At 41.6% G+C, this 27,221-nt stretch overlaps 1 protein-coding gene across 2 annotated transcripts in view; it reads right to left on the reverse strand.

Annotated features, from left to right (window-relative positions):
• Positions 1–218: 218 nt before the first annotated feature.
• The window catches only part of ZNF704 (zinc finger protein 704), a 90,044-nt gene continuing 63,041 nt past the window's right edge, over positions 219–27,221 (reverse strand). The window contains exons 4-9 of one of the 2 annotated variants that reach the window (XM_061602089.1): positions 24,585–24,652; positions 11,989–12,089; positions 10,898–11,159; positions 8,861–8,965; positions 5,599–5,696; positions 219–4,645 (exon numbers count right to left, since the gene is read on the reverse strand). In XM_061602089.1, coding sequence (XP_061458073.1) covers positions 4,534–4,645; positions 5,599–5,696; positions 8,861–8,965; positions 10,898–11,159; positions 11,989–12,089; positions 24,585–24,652 — 746 coding nt within the window. In that variant the 3' untranslated portion in view covers positions 219–4,533. Of the gene's footprint in view, positions 4,646–5,598; positions 5,697–8,860; positions 8,966–10,897; positions 11,160–11,988; positions 12,090–24,584; positions 24,818–27,221 lie in introns of both variants that reach the window. The other variant, XM_061602079.1, reaches the window with a different exon arrangement.

Below are 27,221 nucleotides of genomic sequence, written 5' to 3' on the forward strand. Positions count from 1 at the left end.
AAGATAAGAAGATTAGCCAGAACAAAGAACAGGAAAGAGAGGTGAGGAATCTAACAAAAGAAGACAGGCTGGCTCTTAAGGAGCTCAGCCAGACCCTGACTGTCCACCGCAAATAGCAGGGCCGGTCTGGGGGACAGGATGGCTTCTCCCCCTGGGTGAGGCAATTAGAAGATATGACCCTGCCTGTCGCACCAAGGGGGGGAGGCGCCATCCCGAGAATCTGAGTGCCCTCCAGGAACCACTGGGGAATAACCCATGAATCTGCATAAAAATGGGTGAACATTGAGGGGGAGTTTGGGGTCTCTCCAAATCCCAATTTCATGCTCAAAATTTACTGGATAATATTCAGGAAGCACAAATTCAAAAACATACTGTAAAATTCAGCAAGGATTAAAAGAAAATAACCAATGAATTGTTCATTGCAGCCACCTGTGTATAGCATAGCATTTATCTTATCCAACAAGCTGGCTTAATTAATGACCTACTTACTGTGGTTTTCCTGGGTTTCAAAACCCTATTGAAATTCTACAACAATAAAAAAATCTGTTATGTTGTAAGCAATTTTAGAACAAGCAGTTACTATGTACAAGGCAAACTTGAGCTGTCCCATTGTTAAACTATATTCTTCTCTTCGTATTACAGATCTAGAAGAGCCACTTAAAGGCCTCTTCAGTCAATGAGTAAACAACCAAGTCCTATCTTAGGACAGCTTGGCCTTCAACCTACCTACGGCAGGCAACAGTAGTTCAAACAAAGGGTGTCTCAGTGTTGCCATGTGAGACACTCTCACAATAGAAGACTTGAACACGCACAGTATAAAAAAGCTTTGCAGAGCAGAGAAATGGAAATGGGAGAAAGCAGTTGATGCTGATTAAACTTTATGAATACTATTGCACTAAGGCAGACAGTGGTGGACAATATTTGGCAGGCAGGCACTAATCCTGGGATGATCATGTTTTGTTATCCACACACACATATAGCCCTCATGAACACAGAGTTAAGTTGAAAATGTATGACAAAAATGCTAAATGATCAAGTGTCAAGCACTGGTTTTCAACTTTTGTGAATATTTCGATATGTCAGGGGCTGGCTCCTGCTTTGAATATTTCAGAGCACCAATAATAATTTGGTATAGGCCCACCACCAACATTTTGGCATAAGCCACAGTCCTGAAATACAATCATATTAATAAATACATGCAACAAAATACAAAAAACAGCTGCAGATTTCTATTTTGTTATATATTTCCAATAAACACCCCCACCCATAGCTTAGAGAAGATTTACCCACCTCTGCCCTAATAGGGTTGGTGACCATGAGTCATACAAACAGTTTAACTGGATAAAATGAGTTATTTTGCAACTTGAATGTCAATATTGTCCTGTGAAAATAGATATAAAATAGCATAGAACTAGAATAGGACCATGTGAACTTCAAATGAAACATTTACTCAAATGAGAAATAATTTGGTATTAGTGCAAAATACAATATAATTCTTGTTTCATTTTGGAAAGCACTCATACTTTTCTGGGATCTTCATTTTTCCTACAACGTATCTATCTTGACCATATGAAGACAGAGTCAAACTATTGGTCCATCTAAGTCAATCATATCTGGCAGTAGCTCTCAAAGGCTCATGCATGGAAAAACTTTTTATAGTCCTGTTAACTGGGACCTTTTAATGGAAATGCCAGGAATTGAATTTGGGCATTTCAGCAAGCAAAGCTTATGCGCTACAAACATTTACTATACAACATTAGGAATGAACCATTCTTATCTTTCCTCCTCCTGAATGTGAAGGAAGTAGGTTAATGTTTGTGCTTGTTTCCAAGCAACAAGTCATAACAGAGGTTATGGTATGGGTGATCTCCACTGAATGAATCTCAGATAGGTTATTGTGAACACCCAGGGATATACTGCAACACAAAAGAATGACTGCAACTAGGGATGGAAGGATCTGTCAAATACGGTTTTCTCCATTTCTCGTTTTTCCAGTTATAAAAATTCAGTTCTCCACATTTTTGCAGCAATTTAAGATTTTTTTTAAAAAATCCTCATGAATATTTGCCAGCATTTTAGTGCAAATTTCTCCTAATAAACACATTTTTGTATGGTTTTGATTAATGTACAAATGTTTGCAAGTAATTTCCCCAAATATAATACATATGTTATTTTCATGAATATGTTCATTTTTATGAACACTTTCCCCTAATATATGCATTTTTGTAAACATTATTTGGTTGGACAGCTGCATCGCAAAATTCAGATAAGTGCAAATTTTGAAGGATGGATTTTCAGTTGCATTGTTTTGGAAAATGCAGATTTGATAGCCATCTTTAAACGCAAACTGAATTGAAATTCTCCCTCATCCCTAACTGCAACCTAAACACACTGAAGCTGGAACACAGGGTGTGACATAGGTATACAATTCTGGAATGTATAGTTAGTTGCCTGGTCACGTCATGTTTTGGAGGGAGTCTTGCCAAACAAAGTTTACAGTTGATGTGAGGAATTAACTAAAAACAGGGCTTCCTTTCCCCCTGAATCTGACTTTTTCCCTTAACTTCAATGGTTACAACTGAAAAGGTACCAAGTAATAATTTTTTAAAAAAAATCATTTGTATCGAGCTGATGTCTTTTGCCATTTTATTGCCACATCTCCAGGGACATATGCTTCTTATTCATCAGTTGTTAAGATTGGTTGCATCGGTTCAAAGCAGATCCTGCCCTTTTTGGAGATGTTAGAGAAAACTGGATAAATATCTGTTGTGAGTGCTTAGATGAAGGGAAACCTTACCAATGCAATGCAGGGGTTTTAAAAATAGGCTTATTTTGGAATCTTAGGCATACCTGTACAAAGTGGCCTATCGTTAAAGCTATTTTTTTTTTTTAGTTTTTGACTGAAGTTCACATGAGGATCAACCCAATCTATAGATTCTGCGTTCATAGGTAGACAGACACTGTAGAAAAGGCTAGTAAGGTCCTTCTATCAAGAGTCCTTCGAAAAAATAAATTTTGCCTATGACTTGTAGCTATACAATAGTTGGGCTAACCATCCATATGGGCTCCCATTCTTCCTCTTGTTTTCCCAACTTGGGATACCATTCTTATCCCATTGGAGTTAATATCACAGGACAAAATCCACCAGGATGTTTTTAAGCACAAACACCAATTATGCTCTTGCACCAATCCCATGTATTTTTAGCAGGACCTACACAGACAATCTTTCCAGTCCACCTGTGCCCATGATTTTCAAAAGCTAGCTCAGCATTTTTCCCTCACGCTAATATAAACTGGGCCTTCTCATGGACCAAAAAAACACAAACAAGTACTAAATTACACTAAAGCACAAAGACCTATCAAAGTGCAAGCCAGTGTGAAGGCTTTTATTTCTGACCTTGAAACAACTTTATCCTCAATCGACTTTTAACATACATACAACTGCTATTCTGCATTTATATTTTACTTGTTGGAAAGCTGTTAAGTTAGGTGGGGGGAGAGTTGTTTTCTCCATGTAGCCTTTACCTCCCCAGAAATAATACTTTGCATTTTAAACTGAACTGTTCACCTGATAATGTCCTATAAAAAGCAGGGAAGGAAGCTGCTGGTTTGGATCACATCCCTGAATAAATTCTGATGACGTTCAGGTGACTGCCCATGCACCTTCTTAACACGGCCTTTAGTACTGTGAGATGTACAGAGTTTTCCTATAATCGCTTCTAGGAAGATATCTTGAAAGTCTTATTTCAGAGAATACTATTTCGACTGAAGGTCATTTAAAGTCAGATTCCCTTCCCACTTGTGGTGGTTGTACATAAGAGTTTTAAGTTTGCTGGTGATCCCACCTCCACCCCAGTCTCCTCCCTTAGGAAAGAAACACAAGTGGTACTTAGGCTTTAGGTTCCAGACCTCTTGTAAAATCCTCTTCACAATGATGCTTCTCCTTCCAGCAAAGCAGTATTCTACTATCTCTAAAGGACAAGCCCCAACTTTTGAATCAAGACTGCTCACATTAGAATTATTCACCACTCCTGGGAGAGCTGCTCTTGAGAAAATTGTAGCTTATGCATTTGTAAAATATGGTGTAGAAGCCCTCTGTGTATGTGTGCATTAACATTTAGGAAATGAAGTATCACTTGATTATTATTTTCTAATTCCAAAGTTCACAACACAGACAATGGTGCAGTGTGAAAAACACATAATCCTGGCAAGCAAATTGTTCAAGGTTATTAAAAAGAGATTTTTTTCCTTTTAAAGAAAAAAATTCATATAGCTGCTCCTGATTCATATTTTTTGAGGGTTTTGTTGTTTGTTCCTCCTATATTGCTGCACACAGGCTTTTATGTCATCTTTTTCCTTAAGTCGTCCTTTTCCTTGGATACAACTACTTTGCTTTGAAGAGCAAGTTTGCTGTAGAAGCCAGCACTGAAGGACATGGATTAAAAAAGACAGAGAATAAAAATCACACAGTGCAGCTGGAGCAAGAAAATCCTGCCATACATCGCTCCATACCCTCCATCACGTTTCCACGTGTCAGTCAATGAACCTCTGGCAGGCCTTCTTCCAACGACAAGCTGTGCACCACATATCTCTGTTCTCCATCCCATACACTTTGCGACATTTCTTGCCCTCTCCTCTAGGTTTCCTGCCAGAATAATAAGAATAAAGGCTGGTTAATGAGAGGTGTATGATTGTTTTTATCCAAAACACTGACATGGAAAAATCGCTGTAAGTGTTACTGGAAATCCAAAGATTACTATGAGTCCAATTATCTCAGATTGGAGATGAAATAGCATAAGTAGAGGGGATATGAAGCACAGCCAAAATAGAAAAGTATTGCAAGGGGTGTAGAACCAGGATGGGTCTATCCAATGAAAACTCTAGTTTTGTGATGGTTACGGTGAATGGAATAGGGAATGGTTGTGGTGACTGGAATAGGGACGCTTTGGTGCATCAATGAACATTTTCAGCAGAATGGAAAGTGTGGTTTTCTGCCTAGAGAAATTAACGTGAATGACCAGCTATTCCACTACTCACTAAATTTTCTTCAAGGGTTAAAAAGAGGCCCCTATTCAGAAGTAAGCTCATTGAGTTCAGTGGGCTTACTCTCAGGACAAGTGTATATAGGACAGCAGCAGCTTAAAACTTTGTAAGAGAAGTTGGCAAGTATTCTCTCTCTTTGTAAGTAAGTTGGCAAGTATTCAGTAGTAAAAAAAGTCAGAGTATTAGCTCTATTCATAAAGCACATTCCTTCAAATCCCTTTTACCCATCTCCTTTCAACTCCAGCAAACTGCACCAGAAAGGAACAGAGGTACAGTCTCTGATTTCCCCCCGGTATTTTTTTTTCATTTTTCTGGTTTCTTCTCTACACTTTCTAGCTAGGGAGCAAATCAGTGGACACATGGCCCTTTCTTTCTTTCACTGTAAGAACAGCTGAGAGGTGGCTTTGCACCTATTTTTCTGGACAAATATATTTGAGTTACATTGAAAATAACTTCATCAAAACATAGGCAACGAAGGAAAAATACGTAACTTAGTCTTTCCTCCCATACCAATTAATTTACTGATCTACTGTCAGAAGTAAAAATGTCTCCTACCTTAGGCCAACTGACACTCTAGGTGGCGATGAAAGAACTGTCTGAATCTGTTGCTTTTGTTCTCCACTCCCTGCAGGACGTGTGTGAGTTGGTGAAATCTACCAACAGAGACAAAAATACATTTCTGATTACAAACTTTTAATTGGAAGAGATACTGTGGGTCATAAAGTCCAATCACTTACCCTAAAACCTGTTTCCTAAAGGCTGCCAGCTCCATTCTGTTGGCCCCCAGACAGCCAATCCAAGTACTCAGCAGAGCACGTGATGCAATCCCACTTCAGATATGCATGTAGGACACTGCATGACTGAATGCTCCCTCATTTTTTTTTTAAAAAAATCACTCTCTCCCCAGTGTACACAGAAGAAAATGTTAAGTGGCAGGGAACACTTGAACATGCAGCGCTCCTCAATGTTCATCTGAAGTAGCACATAGGACTCTATGGCATGCCCTGGAGGAACATTTGCCCCGGTCCCTCTGCCTCAGCCCTCTTCTACTGCACTTGTCTCAAAATTCTCTTGCATATCCAATATTGTAAAGTAAGATTAATTGGGGGGGGAGAGAGATGGGGGCTGTGACACCCACCACAACCAGCAGCTACATGACCAGAGAAAGTTCTATTGACTGTTTAAACCAGCTAACACTACACGTCTCTAGCAGATGACTATTTGAACCTTCCTTGAAAAAGTTCAAGGGAGATTTCACAACTTATGCACAATGTGTTTAACAGATATTTCTTCCCAAGATTTACTCAGAATCTTCCTGTAATTTAAACTCCCTGTTTCTTGCTCTCCCTTGGAATTGCTATCTAATTGCAACATATGTAATACATGGCTATGCACTTGAGTCTCTGGCACTTGGTTTTATTTTCTAGACATTCCAATTTGCAGAGTGAGAAGGACAAGATATTCAACACATAATAAACAGGGAGGCTGCTACTCAAGTGCCAGACTATTCATGAGCCTGTTCACAGAAGAGTGTACCTAGCTTCATCAAGACTTCGCTAACTCCTTGCATTTCGTTTGGCTTATGCAGTGAAAAGTGGAGGTATCAGGGCAACTAGTTTTATTGCACAAAACAAAGAGATTTCTGCCTGCAACCACCCTGGTATATAAAGTTAGGGCAAAAGTATCAACTGTAGTCATCCACTCCAGAAAAGTTAGTGAAGGTACATCTGAATATTCTAAGAGAAATTCAGGATTAATAATCGTGTTGCATTTTTTCAGCTTCAACAGTTTGTTAGCTTCTGGAAAAAAATTATACATGGTCTTGTCTAGAGAACTACAATGAAATGAGAAAATGCTCCAAACACTTTTGTTGGTAACAGTTCCTTATAGTCAATGTATATTTTTCTGCAATTCTGCACACACAGAATTTTGTATTAAATTTAGTGCAGAATCTGATCTTTTCATGACATTCATTTTTTAACAGGAAATGTTTGTGTTAACACACTGGCAGCATTTCCAAAAGAGTTCACTGTTCAGGCCAAGCCCAATGTAGATGTGTGCATCCACATGTGTGTATATACACAATTTGATTTTTACCTGTCAAATCAGAGACAGTGAATCTTGAGATTACCATGTATTAATATGGTTGATTTCTATATTGATGACAAAATAGATATTTCCAATCAGGATGGTTGAAATAACTGCAGGCCCATCCATATCATCATGCTACATCATTTAGTATTAAAAGCATTTCATAGCCTAAACCCCCCATTTAAGTGAGATTAGTTCAGTGTTACCCTTGTCAAAATCTTATAGCTGATTTCACAAGTACTTTTAAACAGTACACCTGCTTTTAGACATACAGCAATATGTTAATCTAATTGTACACTTTAGAATTGCTATGAAAATGCTTGATATTCAATTGTTTGTTGGGAATGGTTAGTCATTATGGACAAAAGATCACTGTCATCGCTTGAAGCTCTCTGAATACCTGCACACCTAATCCAGTTGCCTTCAGCATCTGATTTACAGAGTGACTAATGAGATTTCTTGTGCTACTTGTGCCAATTCTCTACAGTGCCACAAGAGAACAAGCCATCTTTATAATTATTCTAGATCAACCATATTGTCATGAAATCACATTTTGGGAGTATTTTATGCGCAGCCATGTTCTGTTAAGAGTCTCTTGTTCAAATTGCTGCCAGCATGATGCCTTTCACTGCTAGCTGTTCCTTGATGGAATTTAATAAATATTCATTGGCAGAAAGCAATGTAATTGATTCAGCTACTTTCATTTTTTATCAGCTCAGCAGGAGACCACAGACTCTACAGAAACCTCCAAGACATGCCAAAGGTTGACAGTAAGAGGCTTTTGTGATTCACTTGGAGAAGAGAGAAGAAGCAGGCAGTACCTTATCAGTGTCTAATTCACATTTCTAGTAAGCAGAGGTTTTGTATAGCCAGCGTGCATTTGTGAGAAACTGAGAATTCTGAATGTGTGGCCTTAGGTAAAATGCTCTGATATAAAAAGGAGACTGATGGCAATCATTTAAATGGTAGAACAATTATTTTAATAAAAATTAGAGCATCGTTTGCTTATGGGAGTAATTTGTATAGGTGAAATGTAAGGCAGGAAAAAATGGCAAACAAAATGATTATAAGACCCTAGGCAGAAGAATGATGGTAAGCACAATATGAGATTACAATGGATCACAAGTCAACCAAGATAACGCTGGGAGGGGAGAGGAAGTGGGGGAAACCATCAAGACAATGTCAAAAGGGACTTACAATGCAATGGACTGGAGGACATCAAATTTAATCATAATAGGTTTGGGAATATCATCTATATAGGGTTCTACTGGCATGGAATAAACACCTTGAAATGTACATTACAATAAGAAGCATCAATGTAAGACCCAAAGTGTAAGCAGTTGGCTGGGATTGGTTGATTCACAGATGAAATACTGTGGTTCATCTGCCAGCCTTTCTACTCAAAGTGTGCCTCAGTTCCCACTCGACTCTTTTGATGCCAATGATGCACCCACAAATTACACAGGTGGGCAGGTTAGGGCGAGGATGAAAGAGGCATTTCTGGAAGACAGTGTTCACCGGGACAAAAGGCAACAGAGCATGCTTTCAGGCATGCACCACAATTTAAAGCAGGGATGGGAACCTGTGGCCCTTGTTGCTGGACTGCAACTCCCTTCATCCCTGACCATTGCCTATGCTCACAGTGGCTGATGGGGAGCTGGAGACCAACAACATCTGGAGGGGCTCCCAAGTTGTGCATCTCAATATTTGTTGGTTTTCTACTTACTGGAATGCCAGTGAAGGTAACTGAGGGTGACTGCCAGGAGATGCTAAAGCTATTTCCATTGGGAGTAAACTTGGTTGTCCCTGGAATGTTCATAGGAGCTGTGGCCTGTTTTAAAAAACATCAGTCAGTTAAGGAGGAACATCCCTATTCTACATAATAATACTGTAAACTGTCTCATACTAAGGTTCATGAATTAGGTATCAATATTGGAAAGCAATTATGTTGAACTGTAACAAAAGTAAGCTGCCTTATATCAAGCGATACCATTGGTCCATCTAGCTTAGTACCGTTTACACTGAGTGGCAGTGGCTCTCTGAGGTTTCAGACGGGGTATCTTCCTGCCCTAGCTGGAGATTGAACCTGGGACCTTCCACATGCAAAACAGATGCTTTGCCACTGAACTGTGGTCCTTCCCGTGCATTCTACTTTTCACATAGTTCTCCGAGGGGTTTAGAGGGGACGGCTAATGATATTCACTGAAAGCAGAAAAAACTGCAGTCAGTATAATTTACAAAAATGAAGAATATTCCAATATATGCAGATCCAATAATGTTTAAAAAGCTCTTACAAAAGCAGCATTTTAGGGGATAACAAACACTAGAGGGGAAAAGATGGTATTTGCTAGATTCTGGCAGAAACTATCACGGAATGATAAAAGAATAGTAATGAACATGAGCGGGCACTTGGTGTTCTGTTGCTATCACCATTTTGAAACAATGGAAAAGTCAAGCCTTATGAGTTACACAGCAACTGCAAGGCAAAAGCGGGAAGAAAAAAAAAGGGAAGTCATGACAGTGTACAGAGATATTTCAGAAGTTATTACAATTACAATTGCTGGAAAAAAGCAAAGCTCAAAATAAATATCAGCAACACTATTGTCTCATATTTTACTGACAGCTTAATTTTCTGACAGGTTGCAGTTCTTTCCCCTACAAGACTTGCACAGGGATGACAAGAGACTATAATATACAAAACCTTGTGCAAGCGGCTCAGCAACTTTTTTGGTATGGTGACCCACAATTCCAAACTTACTTTATTATGGGGATCCATTGATTTATTGTCATGTGAATTTTGGATCTTAGGTCTTCTCTGCTGCCAGCCACCAGAAAGCGGTCCCCAGATGTTAAAATGTAAGATTCAAGCCTTTCTGATGTTCATTTCCAAGTGTTAATACAGCATTATAATATGCCAACACAACAACAAAGTTGTAAGAGGTATTCATCATACCAATTAAGCATTGCCATCCTGGACTCCTTCAGGAGGAAGGGCAGGATATACATTCAATAAATAAATAAATAATGATTAAACCAATAATTATCTGGGGTTTACTTATAAACCCCCTTGCACAGGCTTTGTGACTCACTTTTGGGTTACAACACTGAGATATAGTACTCTGGGTGGGAAACATTGCTATATACTACTCTGGGTGTTCTTGTAGACTGAGGTTGAACAGGAATCTATCATGAACAGGGCCTTCAGTGGAGGCACCATCTTTGTGAGATGTCCTTCCCTAGAGGTGGGGTACCTTGCTCAAGTAATCTATGCCTTTAGACCCTATGCACACACCAGAAACCTCCCTTCTTCAGATAGCCTTTGTTCTTTTGCATTGCTCGGTTCTATTTTCTCTCTACTTGTTTCTGATGTTGCATTGTTTGGGGGTTTTATGATTGTGCAACCAAGATTTGGTTTTAACTGCTGGCAGCTGTCTTGAGTTCATTTATAAAGAAATGAGGGATATCATTTTTTAAGGTAACAGATTCAAATAAATCTTCTGGCTTTTTAAAAATTCTTTTTGAAAAAGTCCAGTAGAAGGAAGCCATAGTTTAAACAAACCTCAGATTCTGAAATTCAGACATCACAAGAAACTGTGGTTTGGTTTAGAGTCAAAAGCTTCTTGTCCCTAACAAAAAAGGAGGGGAAGAATAATGTACAAATCTGAAGCTTGCCATGTCTTGTTCACATAATGATAAACCAACAGTGTCTTTCCTTTTACATACATATTGAACCAATAGACCTTAGGGCTACAAGGAGTTTTACCTGGTAAGCGTGGTCAGAGTGAACGAGGTAGAGGTTGGTAGGAGCTGAGCGGCTTAGAGGTGTCATCCCTTTTGCATCTGTTTTGGCACATGACAGCTCGCTTTTGCTCACATCTTGTGATGGAAAAGAAGGAGGAGATGCTACAGATGGGGAGACGGGAGATAAGCTACTTAATCCATCAGCTACTGAATCAGTGTTGAGACGTATCTCTGTGTAGTAAAAATCTTCCTCTCCATCACTGTAGTCCGATTCTCCTACACGCCTAAATCAAGTAAAGGCCAAGAAGTTAATTTCAGCATATTAAATTCATTAAAGTGGAACTGTTATGTTAGTACATTGGTGGATGCAAAAAAGTTACATTTATTGACTTTTATGACTAATAGTACAACCAATATTAATATTCTTCCAACTGAGCTTTTTTTTATGCCTGCGTGTCCATTTTGTTTGTGTGTGTAACGAATGTACCACTGAGACACAGAATTAAAGGGACACTGGATTTGCATTTTAAAAGCTAAGCTAACTCCTTCAGATGTCATGATAAATCATCATTTATAATGACGAGTGGACCACAGTGAAGCTCCCCAAGACAAACCACGAGCAGCAAACCATAGGATAAACTTTGGTTACAGCTCATGGTGTGTCTAGAGAGAGCTAAGTATGACCCCAGATTCGGATGACATGCTAAGCCAAACCATGGCTTTGCTTAGTGCAGCAGCAGAACAGCCAAGGGAGGAACAAAGCAATCACAATTTCCACTCTGGAAGCCTGCATGTTGGTTTGTTCATGCTAAGCCATGGATTGGCTTAGCATGATGTGTGAATTGAACCAGTACATCATTTCCATAATCATTTTTAGAAATAACTCCAGTATATGTAAAAATGTAGTCCAACGTAATACGGGAACTGGTCCTAGATCTTTTTCAGAATCTTTATCAACCTGATAGTAGATAACTGAGATACCTCCATTAATAGGTAGATTCTAAGCATGTTCACTTAGATATAATTCCCAGTGAAATCAATTAGACTTACTTCTGAGTAAAATGGATTTGTATAAAGTCTTTTCATAGTTAGAAGGAATTAGAATTTTCTTACCCAAGGTGGATGGTCCGGATGTGTTTTTGAATACCAACAGCTGTGCTTAGTACTTTTCCACAGTTTTTCCAAAGGCATTTAAACATCACTTTCATGGAGTTCTGAAAAATTAAAAAAAAAGATCTCAACCATTCATTAATTTGTTCACACATTTGGTTGACTTCCATGGATCATAAATTAGGTCATATTCTGCTTTAAACTGTGCTAGAGTAAATCCAAATTAAGCCTGCAAGACTAAATTTACATAATTTGTGTAATTCATTAAATAAAATACATTGTCACTATGTTATTCTACCCCATTCATTTCAATGCAAAGGAAACAATGCAAATTGGGGGGGGGAGAGATAATCAATTGCGTATTGTTTTCAGACTGCAAGCAACAACGATAGTGAATACTGATAATATTTGCTGGATTGATTTACATTCCAGACATGGGACAAATAAGCAAACACCAGCAATTTCTGTGTCTGTCGGAATTCTCTGACATCCCTGTTCAAAACTCTGTACAAATCAGCACAGAGAAATGGAAAAATGAAATTATTTCACTTTCAACTTATATTGAAGCAACAAGCAATAGTTGATCTCTCAAGTGCTGTATATGGATTACTTTTCTGTTTGATTCAAAAACGTTAAAAACAAAAGAACACACTGGGCATGATGTAATGCTCTAGTTGTGCAGGGGTTTCATCTGATGGAATAAACTAAGGGAGAGGCAGATCTTGAGCTGCTGTTGGGAAGTGACAATTTAACTGTAAAAATTGCCAATGCATTGCAAGCAAGCGTCTTCCTTTAAGGGCACTAAAAGAAATTACATATTTTAATAAATGGAGATTAAAATGAAAAGTACTAAAACAAATAATAAATGTCTGCCTTTAAGATAGATATTTCACACAATCAGTTAAAATGTATTGCTTCAAACCATAGGTCATCACATATAGAAAAAACAGGGAGCATAAACACAACGAAGCCATAAATATAAAGTAATAAAACATGGGATAATACAACAAATGTGATAATCAATAAAAAGCAACTTAATTAAAACCTAGTGTCAATCCTTCAAATGGGGTAACAAGTGCACCTCATCCAACTACTTGCCAACTTAAGGGCTTAAATTTCCATCATGCCAGTTTCTAATTGAAAATATTTATGATGTAATCCTGCATATATAACTCAACATATTTGCTAATCAATATTCATGCAACATCACAGAATTCATAAAAACCACATTTTGTAAACCAAAGAGTAACAGTGATGGACAATTTTAATATTCATTTTTAATTGAAAAATGTTCATTTGTTTTAGCATTCCTTAGTTAAAACACAGGCAAACGTCGCTATGGCTTAGCTCAGACATAGCAATCTTGAGCCGATAAACCATGGTTTATAATATTATTTTAAAAAATGAAATACCGCTTACTCAAAGAGCTCTCTGCGCAGTGTATCAGCCAAAGAATGACTGTGTGTCTATGTGCTCCCTCATTGTCCCTTCTCCCTTTGTGTGCCTGGCTTCAGTGACATCCATACCAGGAAGCTGTGATTTTAATAAGCCAGGACGTAAGTCTTGATAAGATCCTACTTTGTAAACAGATATTAAACCACAGTTTCACAATTTGGACATCACAGGAAAAATGGAAATTTTACTCACCGTGAATTTCTATTTGTAGATAGTGCTGGAGGACATTCTTCAGTAGGGATGACTCCTCCTACCGGTCGTGACAGGCAGGGTCTCTAAGCTTCTTTGTAACCTCTCCTGGGGGAGGAGTCGTCCCTCTCTCCAGACCGAACTGACAGAGCCAGGAACCCCCTCAGGCCCCAAATCCACAGCCTCGTGGAAATCCCCAAAGTGGAAGCCTAAACCAGGAGATAGCTGAAGAAAAAATGGTAGACCAGCACAGAACCGATGTGCCAGAAGACAGAGCACACATGAAGGGGGACACACAATACTAAACAATGTGTGCAAATGTAAGGCGCTGGCAGAAGCCCCAACTCCCCCACTCCCCCTCCCGCTCCAGAAGGTTGACGCAGAGGAATGAGAGGTGGGTGGAATGTCCTCCAGCACTATCTACAAATAGAAATTCACGGTGAGTAAAATTTCCATTTTTGCTAGATAGTGCTGGAGGACATTCTTCAGTAGGGATATGACAGAGCACTTTACAAGGACTCCGGGTGGGATTCCTCTAGCTATGAGGCAACACCTTCTGGAGCACCTTCCTGCCAAAGGCAGCATCAGCTGAGGAAAATGAGTCTATTTTATAATGTCTGATGAAAGTGTGTGGAGAAGCCCATGTAGCCGCCCTACAGATATCCATTATGGAGAACCCCCCTTTAAATGCTGCTGAAGCCGCTGCCCCCCTAATTGAGTGCACCGTGGTACCCAATGGAGGTTCCTTACCCAGAGTCTGGTATGCATGAGCTATAGTCTCCCTGAGCCAGCGCGAGATAGAGGTGGTTGTCATCTTACACCCCTTTGATTTCCCAGAGAAAGCCACGAAGAGGGCCTCAGACCTCCTGAATTCCAGGGTACGATCCAGGTAGAAACGAAGGGCCCTCCTCACATCTAGAGAGTGCCACCTACGTTCCTGGGAACAGGAAGGAGCGGGGCAGAATGACGGGAGAACCACTTCCTGCAACCTATGAAAAACCGAATTGATTTTAGGCAGGAAAGCTGGGTCTGGTCGGAGGACAACCTCGTCCTGATGGAAAACGCACAATTGAGGGTCCGAAGATAATGCCCCCAACTCGGAAACTCTGTGTGCCGATGTAATGGAAACCAGGAAAACTGTTTTGAATGATAAGATGTTCAGGGGGCAGGTAGCCATTGGTTCAAATGGCGGTCCCGTCAACGCCGTCAGCACCCAGGTAAGGTTCCAGTTTGGAAACCTGTGAACCATTGGCGGGGAAACGAGCGTCACCCCTCTTAGAAAACGTTTAAGGAAAGGGTTGGAGGAAAGCGGGGGGCCCCCCAGGCAAAACAAAATGCTACTAAGAGCTGCAGCTTGTCTCTTGAGGGTGGCTGCGCTCAGACCCTTATCAAGACCCGACTGGAGGAACCTAAGGGGACCTCTGACATCTCAAGACCAAGGGTCCATTGTATTGGCAGAGCACCAGGACAGGAACACCTTCCACGTGGATGAGTAAACCCGGTTCGTGGACTGTCTACGCGAGGCCAGTAGCGTATCTAGCACTTTCCCCTTAAAGCCTTTAGCACTCAACCACAACCGCTCAGTCTCCAAACTGTCAGCCGGAACAACTCTGGACGAGGGTGGCAGATTGGGCCCTGGATCAGAAGATCCGTTCGAGAGGGAACCTGCCAGGGTCTCTCGACTGACATGTTCAGTAGGTCCGGAAACCAGGGGCGTCGAGGCCAATGGGGTGTCACTATAATGATTTTCGCCTTCAGAGTCCGAACCCGCTGGATCGTGCGTTGTATCAGCCCGAATGGAGGGAAGGCGTACAGGAGGCCTTTTGGCCACGGTGTGACTAGTGCATTTGTGCCGAGCCTGATGACACGGATTTCTTGTGAAGAACCGGCGTAACTGTGTGTTTGCGGGTGTTGCAAAGAGATCCACTACTGGTTCTCCCCACCTGCGCACCACCTGTTGGAAAACGTCTGGGGTGAGTTGCCATTCTGTCTCTTTGATGGCTGTCCTGCTGAGCCAGTCAGCCACAAAATTGTTGGAGCCCGCCAAGTGTTTGGCCTTCATGGAGGTGAGATGCCCCTCCGCCCATTTGAACAGGCGCTCTACCTTGAGCATCAAGCCCTTTGATCTCGTGCCCCCTTGTCTGTTGACATAAGATTTCGCCGATGAGTTGTTGGTGCGTATGAGGAGATGCTTCCCCTTGATCTCCTGGGCGAAGGCCTGAAGGCCCAGTCTAATGGCCCGCAATTCCAGTATGTTTATATTGAACCGCACCTCCGTTGCAGACCATGTCCCCTGAACTACCTTGAGGTCCAGGTGAGCCCCTCATCCGTACAGACTCACATCTGAGGTCATGATTATGCGTGGAGGGTCTGCCAGGCTGACTCCATGGGTCAACCTCTGAGGTTCCAGCCACCACCGGAGCTCTGTCCGTACTGCTGTAGGCACTGAGATCGAGCATCTGTGTCGTAGTACTATTTCTTCCAGGTAGGGCAGAAACATCTGTTGCAGAGTTCTTGAATGGAACTGGGCCCACTGAACTAGGTCGTATGCCGACACCAGGGACCCCAGAAGCTAAGCCAGCCTCATCAGGTCCAACGCTGGAACAGAAACCGCTTCCCGAAGCCGTAGCTGGAGTTTCAGTGCCCTTTCTTCGGTGAGCCTCATGTGGAAACGTTGCATGTCCAGGATCACCCCCAGGTGCGGAATAGTTAGTGACGGGGTTAGCATGCTCTTTTCCAGGTTCACCATGAAGCCCATCCATTGGAGCCACGATACGGTGAGATGGGTGTCTGTGTGTGACTGGTCCCGGGATGGCGCCCTCACCAGGATGTCATCCAGATAGGGGTGCAGGCATATCCCCATAGCTCTGAGATGCGCGATCAGAACCACCAGTACCTTGGTAAAGACCCTTGGTGCTGAGGAAAGGCCGAACGGCAAAGCCCTGTACTGGAAGTGTCTGTTGTCGTACGAGAACCGGAGAAAGCGCCTGTGCTGCTTGCGGATTGGAATGTGTAGATACGCCTCTGAGAGGTCCACTGAGGTCAGCCAATCCCCTTTTCTTTTTTACAATAATTTTTATTCAAATTTTCATAAAACAAACAAAACAAAATAAAAAAACATAACACTATAAAAATAAAAATAAAAAATTTGACTTCCGATTTGTCACAGATCAGCTATAAATATAAAATATATATCAAACCTGTCCCTTAATACATACAAAATCACTTTTCTCCATAGTCTATCTTAATTAATCGTCAAATCCCATTATCATCATTTCATTTTTATCTTTCAACAAAAAGTCTAAGAGAGGCTTCCATTCCTTAAGAAATGTATCTGTCGATTTTTCTCTAAGTAAACATGTCAATTTATCCATCTCTACTAAGTCCATTAATTTCAATAGCCATTCTTCCGTTGTTGGTGTTGATTCCATTTTCCACTTTTGTGCATATAATAATCTTGCTGCCATAATCATATATAATATTATTCTTCCATATTTCTTTTCTATTTGCTTATCCATAAAACCCAATAAAAAAAATTCTGGTTTTGACTGAATATTTATCTTTAGAATTTTTTGCATCATCCTACCTATCTGTGCCCAAAATAATTTTGCCTGTTTACACAACCACCACATATGACAAAATGACCCTTCTTGTTGTTTACATTTCCAACAAACATTAGAAACATTACTATACATTTTTGACAACTTTTCTGGAGTCATGTACCAACGGTACATCATTTTATAGAAATTTTCTTTAAGATTATAGCATAATGTAAATCTCAAGCCTTTTTTCCACATATTTTCCCATTGATCCATTTGTATATTATAACCAAAATTTTTTGCCCACTTTACCATACACTCACTCTTTTACTTGTTCTTCTTCCATATCCATTTTCAGCAAGAGTTTATACATTTTCGCAATTATATTTTCATCATTTGTACACAAACCTATTTCAAAATCAGATTTACTTATTTCAAACCCATACATTTTCTTATCCATTTTATATCTCTCTAACAATTGTAAATAGGCAAACCACTGAGAACTATATCCTTCCTTTATCAGTTGTTCTCTCTCTTTCATTATATATTCTCCATATACATTTTCTAAAAGTTCTTGATAAGTTAACCATTTCTCTTTTCCAGCCATTTCTCTTCTATAAAATGCTTCTTGACTTGAGACACATAATGGTATTTTCGAGTAAAACCTTGGTTTATATCTATTCCATATTTTCAACAGAGGACGTCTTATAAAATGATTATTAAAATCCACATTAACTTTTACTTGATCATACCATAGATATCCATGCCATCCCCATTTCAGGTTATGGCCCTCCAAATCCAATACTCTTTTATTCCTCAAGAATAACCATTCCTTTATCCAGACTAAACAACAGGCAGCAAAATAAAGTCTCAGATTTGGTAATCCCAGTCCTCCTCTTTCTTTGGCATCTTGTAATAATTTAAATTTAACTCTTGGTTTTTTTCCCTGCCAAACAAATTTAGAAATATCTTTTTGCCATTGTTTAAAAGGTAAATCAGAGAATATTACAGGTATTGTTTGAAACAAAAACATCATTCTCGGCAATACATTCATTTTTATCACGGATATTCTGCCCATTAATGACAATTGTAATTTATCCCATTTTAGCAAGTCTTTCTTAATCTCTGTCCATAGTTTTTCATAATTATTATGAAACAACTTTGAATTTTTATTTGTCATAATAATACCTAAAGCCAATCCCCTTTTCTTAGGGCTGCTGTTATGGAGCGAAGGGTTTCCATTTTGAAGTGCTTCTTGGCCACCCACCTGTTGATCCATTTGAGATCCAAGATAGCCCTCGTGTCGCCGTTCTTTTTGTCGACCAAGAAAAAAATGGAATATACCCCTGATTTCCTCTCCAAGGGAAATACTGGCTCTATTGCCCTGATATCCAGCAGGTGTTGAATAGCTTCCAGGTAGCGCAAGTGCTTCTCCGGCCTTCGGGACCTCGGAGTGGGGCGAAAACGGTCGTGTGGAATGTGTCATAACTCTATGGCATATCCCATGGAAACCGTGTTCAGTACCCATTTGTCTGAGGTGATGCCTCTCCAGCGGTGAGCAAACTCTAGAAGCTGTGCTCCCACTCCACGAGAGGCCTCTGGCAGCCGCCAGTCAGGAGAAAGAGCCCTTTGGGGCTCCCCTCTGGTTCCTCCCTGAGGAGAATGGTACGCCTCCAGATTTAGTGGAGGAAGCGTGTCCACCCCCTTTGTCTTGTCTGCCCCAGCAAGGCCTGTTGGATGGCCGAAATCTAAAGGGCTGTTTTGAGGGACGAAAAAACTGGTTCTGTCTGCCCTTCTGTTCCTCTCTTCTGGCCATAGGGAGTGTTTTCTTCTTGTCCCTAATTTCCACCAGGTGGGCCTCTAGAGGCTCCCCGAATAACTTAGCACCTGAAAAAGGTAGAGCAGTGAGGCGGGTCTGTGACCCTGAGTCCACAGCCCACTGTCTAAGCCAAATGTTGCGTCGAGCCACTGTGGAGGCAGCCATAGAGCATGCTGCAAACTGTAGGGCATCCATGGATGCGTCGGCTGCCAGGGCCGAGGCGTACGCCATTTTCTTTAACCCGTCCTTTACAAATTTGGGAACATCATCCCGTGCCCCAAACTCTTCAGCCCACATAAAAACCGCTCTGGAGAAAACTGAGGAAGTGGCTGCAGCCCTAAAGCCAACAGCGTCTGCCTCGAAACTCCTACGAAGGGCCCCTTCGACTCTCTTGTCGCAATGGTCCTTGGGCCCCCCCTCCCCTTCTGTTGGGATCACCGCCGAGCTAGTAAGAGCAGCAATAGGCGGGTCCACTGTGGGAACACGGAGTCTTGCCATGATCCTGTCGGCAAAAATGTAATGTTTCTTTGCCCACTTGGCAGGTGGCTTTGGCTTGCATGGCGATGACCATTCGGCATCCCACACGTCATCAAAAGCCTGGGGAAAGGGAACTGAAACCTGTTTATTGTCCCTGGACGGGAAAGCCTTTTTTGCACCTGCCGAGACTGACTGAGTGGGTTCGTCCCCCCCCCTCTGCCTCTGGCAGTTGCAGTACCCTGCGGGCCTTGGAAAGGAGCGGCTGAAAAACCTCAGGGGCGAAGAGTCTGGGTTGTGCCTGGGTGACCTCTATTTCCTCACCCGAAAGTTCCCCCTCTTCCCTGTCCTGCTCTAGGAATTCCTCAGAATCTGATGGAGCGCCCAGTGTAGGAGGGGCCTGCATAGGCGACCGTGCCCACGCCTGCCGAGCCCAGGCCATAGAGGAAGAGGGACCTACATGAGACTGTGGGTGTGATCGCCTTGCGACCCCCCCCAAACACGCTGTGACCAGGTATCTCCTTATCACCCCTTGGTGAATCCTGTGTTGACTCTTCATGTAAAATGCATGGGGGAGGGGGCGATCCCCCCCGCCTCATGGCTTGGTATGAGGGAGAAGAGAACCTGGAATGGTTGTCTCTTAGAGATGCGCTGCCATGCCCGTCCTCCCTGCGCTTTCCCCTGTGGGAGCGCTTCCTCGAATGTTTGCGCTTCTTACTTTTACGCATGTGTGAAAGAGAGCCACTGACTTCAGAGGCAATGAGCTCTTTAACCCAGGTCATAAATTTGGGGAATTGAGAGTGGGGGGTGAAAATATCCATACCTTCATCTAGGAGATTCATACCCCCGCTTTCTATGCTCTGGGACGGAGAAAGGACTGATTGTTGTGAGTCCTCTAGGTCCCTTGCCTCTCCCACGAAGCAGGGCTCTTGGCAGGAAGGCAGCAGGCGAGGCCATAATATGGCGGTGCTGACTCCCTGACGTTGAGGAAATTGCACGGGAAGTCAGTTTGCAGGCAAGCCGTGTAGCGGGCACCGCTCAACCCCCTGCTGAGGCTTCCTCCCTCAACGAGGTGAGCCCTTGGCGAAGGGTAGGAGGGAAAGGGGGGGAGCCTGGAGCTGCGAGCCCGCTGAACGCGAGGGTTGCGGAAATGCGGCTCTGCGGAGCGGGCGAGAAACTCCCATGCGTGCAGCTGCTGCTTTTGTTGTTATGATGCAGCTAGCCGCACTCCACCCGTCTTCGGCCTCCTTCCTCGATGGCTGCGAACCCAGCCGGGCTCGACCTGGCCTCACAAACCCCCAACCCACGGAGTGAAGGTAGGAGAGGGGGAAGGTTCAGGCGGGATAAATAAAACAAACATAAGGAGAAGATTTGCACAATAAAAGACACTGAGAGAATACAAACCAAAAACAAAAGAAAGAAGCTCTAGCTAGCGAGGAGAGATTAAACTCCAGACCTTCACTGACCGCAGGCAGTGCTGGTCTGGAGAGAGGGACGACTCCTCCCCCAGGAGAGGTTACAAAGAAGCTTAGAGACCCTGCCTGTCACGACCGGTAGGAGGAGTCATCCCTACTGAAGAATGTCCTCCAGCACTATCTAGCAAACTATGGGTTAAATCTGGCAGAATATAAGCACTGAGGCCAGATCCTTGAGGAAGGAATGCATAGGCACACAGCTCATAAATCAGTTTATCAGCTCAAAATGTTATGCATGAATTGGACCAAACAATGTGCTGCTTTCAATCACTGGCATGAGACTTGACTTTCCTTTTGCTATTGGGTTTTTTTTGGAGTGGTGATGGTGCTGCCCCACATTTTCTCCTGCTTATCTGAAGGGAAATACTTCATTTTCAAATGTGCATATACAGAAATCTACCAAAGCATATACATTTAGCGCTCATGTACACATATCTCATGAACATACAGTCTGTTGCTGGTGAAATGCAGCCTTTCTGTATTACCTATGAAGTATAAAATGTTAATCTTGCTACACACTAAATAACCATCAGAAGTTATTAAAAATAATTTATTAACCAAGCTATGAAACCATGTTGAAAAGCTAGGTGTATTGTCAGAGGAATGACAATATTAAGCTCAAGATACCCATATAGGATAAACCAGTCATTGCAGCTTTTCCTAAAGTCATTAAAGTACTGCATTTATTCTAATATACAAATAATTTGGGATGGGAGAATCCTGAGCTCTTGGGACTAAAGTATGATAAAAAAAAAACCAAATGGTTAAGGTGTTGGACTACGACCTGGGAGACCAGGGTTCGAATCCCCACATAGCCATGAAGCTCACTGGGTGACCTTGGGCCAGTCACAGCCTCTCAGCCTCATGAAAACCCTGTTAATAGGGTCGCCATAAGTCGGAATCGACTTGAAGGCAGTACATTTACATTAGGATGTCAAATGGATCATTCAGCATTTACCTCCTAAAACAAAAAAAAAAAATCTAACAATCTTTTTGCACATTTGCACAAGAGTAATCCCAGACAGCATACAACAGTAACATAACATCCTTCAGGACATTTTGCTACACCATTCACAATTTTCCTTTTACTCGCATTTTAGGTAAATTGTGTTCATTGCACAGAGTGCAGCGTGCACCATTTGTGATTTTTCACTGTATAACTATTTTGTCATTTAATCGAAAAAGAGCATTCCTAGATAAGCAGAGAAAATGCTTCCCACAGATTTATAATAGTATATGCTAATAGACTCCACAAAAGTGTGGATAGTTTATTCATTTCTCTAATAAAGTAAAACTTCCTGAACAGTTTTTTTGGAAGCAAGGATATCTGATAGGCTGCATTTAAGCTGCATTAACAGAAATATCATTTCCAAATCACATGAAGTACTATTTCCTCTCTATTCGGCACTAGTTAGGCCTTATCTTGAGTACTGCATCCATCTCTGGACACCACACTTTAAGAAGGATGCAAACAAACAGGAACAGGTTCAGAGGAGGGCAATGAGGATGATAGGGGATGGAAACAAAGCCCTATGAGGAGAGACTAAAAGAACTTGGCATGTTTAGCCTTGAGAAGAGAATACTGAGAGGAGATATGATTGCACTCTTCAAGTACTTGAAAGGTTGTCACACAGAGGAGGGCCAGGATCTCCTCTTCATCACAGAGTGCAGGACATGGAATAATAGGCTCAAGCCAGATTTCAACTGAACATCAGGAAAAACTGTTAGAGCAGTACGATAATGGAACCAATTGCCTAGGGAGGTAGTGGGCTCTCCAACACTGGATGCACTCAAGAGGCAGCTGGACAGCCATCTGTTGGGTATGCTTTAAGTTGGATTCCTGCCCTGAGCAGGGGATTGGACTCAGTGGTCTTATAGGCTCCTTTCAACTCTATTATTCTATGAACCTGCCTGAAACTGACAAACTTCAGTGGCACTGGTGTATGTCCCACCACCAAGAAAGGCTATACTGGACCAATCTTGACCTAGCTGTAAAACTGTTCTGTTCCACCTGGCTTTTGAATCCCACCCTTCAATTTTGTGTTAATGATGGTTTAGTTCAATTTTAGTTGTTTTTACCTGTATTTTTGTTTCTATATTGTGCATTTTGAAACTGTAAATTGTCTTCCGAGCTGAAATAATTATGGTAATAATGATAAAATATATTTAATTTTTTTTAAAAATTATTTTTAATATATCTTAGAGCAGGGGTGAGAAAATTAGTTCTGGTCAGTTGAGCAGTGCTTAGATCAACCTCCTTTGAAGACACACTTTCAATGCCTATCAGGTGATTGGTGCTGGTAGTGCACCTTCAAAGGGGCTTCCTGTAACCAGCAAGACCCTTTGAAGTCCATTTGGAAGAAGCAGCTTAGATTTAAACCACTTTCTCCAAGCAATTCTCTGCAGAGGAAAAAATGCTGCATTTGGAGGAAGTGGTTTGAACTGTCAGTGCTGATCAGCTGTCAGTCAAAGGATCAGCTTGCAAAGGAACAATCGGTTAAGCTCTTGAGTGTTCCTATGTGGCCGTATCCATAGCACCAGCACACCCAATGTCACAGATAATATCAGGTCTGGGGCAGATGGGTGTGGTTTGAGAGGAATGGTCTCACAGGCCATATCCGGATCCATGCTGGGTTTATTTAGGGCTGGATGTTTCCCACCATTCACAGAAACTGTAGATGGCCACCTTGAAAGAGGCATTTCCAGGATACCTCATATGACACACTCATGCATCATATGAAAACAAGTGTGCTTCTTGCTGCAAAACTAGTTTTTCTCCAAATGTAAATTTAATCAATAGATTAGTCAATTAGTCTAAAACCTGTACAATAAATAGATCAACACCACAATCTTATGCACGTTTACCAAAGTAAATTCCACTATGTTCAATGCAGCTTACTTCCAGGTATGTATGCACAGGATCACAACCTAAGGGCTATATTTAAACTAAGTCCTACTCAGAGTAAACCCATTGAAATTAATGAACTTAAGTCAGTCGAGTCTATTAACCTCAATGGGTCTACTTTGAGTAGAACTAGCATAGAATACCACCCATTTTTTAAATTGGGTGACAGCCCTAATATCATTACCTATAATTACATATAAGTATGTACATAAATGTAACTTACAAAGTGAAAAAGGAGAGATATAACTTTCCAATTCCCAAAACGTCTATCTCTCTTTTTAATAATTGAAAAGACTTCTTTTCCTTACAAGCAGTAGCGGCTGGTGGCTCCATGTCAGTGGGTCAGTGGAATCAGCTCTGGGTTTTAGCTAAAGCTTTAAAGTTTGGCCTAAAACCCAGAGCAGATTCCATTGTCCCACTGATATGGAGCCACTAGCTGCCACTGATTACAAGTGAAACTATGTTCACATTTTTCACCATAAAATGATTCAAATTTGACAAGGCCTGTGGCTTTTCAACCAGATAAGAGGTCTATATTGATGTGGTAGAAGAGAGAAGAGAAAACATTACCAGGTAACTTTGGCTTCATTTGAAACTATGTCAATAAACCCCAGGAATGGATACATACAAAGCAATTCTGGAATAAACACATGATCCTGTGGCAAAATAAACACCACTTGTGTTAGTAAATGAATCCCAAAGATACCATAAAAGACTGAGTCTCCTATAAATATCAGGCTCACCTTCCTTTTCCTAGGAATGGGCTCATCAAAGAGTAGACTGCTACTTTCAGCTTCATCAATGCCGTCATCTGTTTGAGAGGGCAATCGAAATGGTTTGAAGCTGTCGGCAGAAAGAGGTGGTGAAGGGGTGGATGGGTTTGACTGGTCGCTTGGAGCACTCCAGCTCCAATACCCACTACTGCTGGTACTAGAAGGCACAAATCCTCCTTCTTTCCAAGATCCATTTAAGGATTCTAGAAAGTGGCAAGAAAGTTTAAAAAAATCAAATGTGAATTAAAGTTGAACACTACTGGATAAAGCAGGGGTAGCCAACATGGTATTCTCCAGACATATTGGGCCATAACTTGGCGATAATGGGAGCTGTCGTTCAACAACCTCCGGAGGATACCATGTTGACTACCCCTGGGATAAAGCAACTCAGCATTAGTAACCATATTTTTTAGAAGAGAATTTGGGCAACAGTCCTGAAACCATGCATTTGTGAAGAATCCAAAATAATGGAGTAACACACAATAAGGGTGAAACAAAACAACTATCTAGGCAAGATATGACATGTGCACATATCAATTTTGCTCCATGTACACATGGTGCAAAGTCACAATTGGCTAGAGTTTCCAAGGTGTGAATACCAAGTGTACCCTGCATAAGCACATGCAGACACACACATTCTTATTACTCAGTGTCATAAGCTGCCAGTGCTGGAGGCAGGAACCCATGGTTTTGTACACTGCTGCCCCATGTGATAACCCACAAGGGCTGCGGGTTGGGCATCTCCTCAGACAGTCAGGAGTCCTAGTTACTGGAGTAACTCTACTCAGTCAGGCTGCCATTGGCACTCCTCAACAGAAAGTACTATGAAGACTCTCTCCATTCAGGCCAGGACTTCCCTTATACAGCAACATTTTTATTGGCGCTGGTTCTCACTTTTCTGGCTCGGACCTCCTGGCTTCAACCTATTATTTCACCCTTCAGTTCAGATCCTTGACTTCCCTCCTGGTTCCCACCTCCTATTTGATGGCTGTATATAGCTCAGAGGAGTAAAATCCATGAATGAGACCATATATACAGTGCCTTGCAAAAATAATCAGACCCCTGACCAATGCTCTCGATATTACTGAATTACAAATGGTACACTGTAAGTTCGTTCTGTACGATATTTTATTTTGAAACACTGAAACTCAAAATTAATTACTGAAAGGTGACATTGGTTTTATGTTGGGAAATGTTTGTAAGAAACATAAAAAACTGAAACATGTTGCTTGCATAAGTATTCAACCCACACACATTAATATTTGGTAGAGCCACCTTTTGCTGCAGTAACAACTTTAAGTCTTTTGGGGTAGGTATGTACCAGCTTTGCACATAGTACTGGAGGGATTTTGGCGCATTCTTCTTGGCAGATTCGCTCCAGGTCATTCAGGTTGGTTGGACATAGGTTGTGGACCACAATTTTCAAAGAGTGCCACAGATTCTCAATGGGATTGACATCAGGACTTTGACTGGGCCACTGTAGGACATTCACCTTTTTGTTCTTGAGCTACTCCAATGTTGCTTTGGCCTTGTGCTTGGGATCACTGTCCTGCTGAAAAGTGAATTTCCTCCCAAGCTTCAGTTTTTTAGTGGACTGAAGCAGGTTCTCTTGCAGTATTTCCCTATATTTTGCTCCATCCATTCTTCCTTCCATTTTAACAAGATGCCCAGTCCCTGCTCATGAGAAGCATCGCCACAGCATGATGCTGCCACCACCATACTTCACTGTAGGGATGGTGTGTCTTGAGGCATGGGTAGTGTTAGGTTTGCGCGACACATAGTGCTTTGAGTTTTGGCCAAAAAGCTCTATCTTGGTCTCATCTGAACGCAAAACCTTTTCCCACATCGCAGCTGGAGCACTCATGCTTTCTGGCAAACTCCAAAAGTGCTTTCAGATGGTACTTTTTGAGTAACATCTTCTTTCTTGCCACCCATACAGGCCAGTGTTATGCAGAGCTCTTGATATGGTTGATAGGTGCACCGTTCCTCCACTCCCAGCCACTAAACTCTGTAGCTCCTTCAAAGTGATTGTTGGCCTCTGTGTGGCTTCTCTCACAAGTCTCCTTGTTTGAGTGCTGAGTTTTGAGGGATGGCCTTTTCTTGGCAGTGCCTGAGTGGTGTGATGCAGTTTCCTCTTTCTGATTATTGATCCAACTGTGCTCGCTGGGATATCCAAACACTTGGATATTATTTTGTACCCTTTTCCTACTCTATGCATTTGTATTACATTATCTCTCATTTCTGTTGAATGTGCTTTGGTCTTCATTTTCCTTCAGATCCACAGCCTGACCAATGATCCTTCAACAGTAGGGTTGTGACAGTAACTTTAATGGTTCACAGGTGGAGGCCAATGGAAAGGTAATCGTGTCCTTGATAGGGTAATTTATTTCATCTGTGTAAACTGGGAGCTTCCATAGCACAGGGGTTGAATACTTATGCAAGCAGCATGTTTCAGTTTTTATGTTTCTTACAAACATTTCCCAACAAAAAAACAGTGTCACCTTACAATAATTGATTTTGAGTTTCAGTGTTTCAAAATAAAATATCATACAGAACGAAATTACAATGTACCATTTGTAATTCAGTAATATGAGAGCATTGGTCAGG

Source organism: Rhineura floridana, chromosome 1 (assembly GCF_030035675.1).
Source record: "Rhineura floridana isolate rRhiFlo1 chromosome 1, rRhiFlo1.hap2, whole genome shotgun sequence".
In the NCBI taxonomy this organism is placed as follows: Eukaryota; Metazoa; Chordata; class Lepidosauria; order Squamata; family Rhineuridae; genus Rhineura; species Rhineura floridana.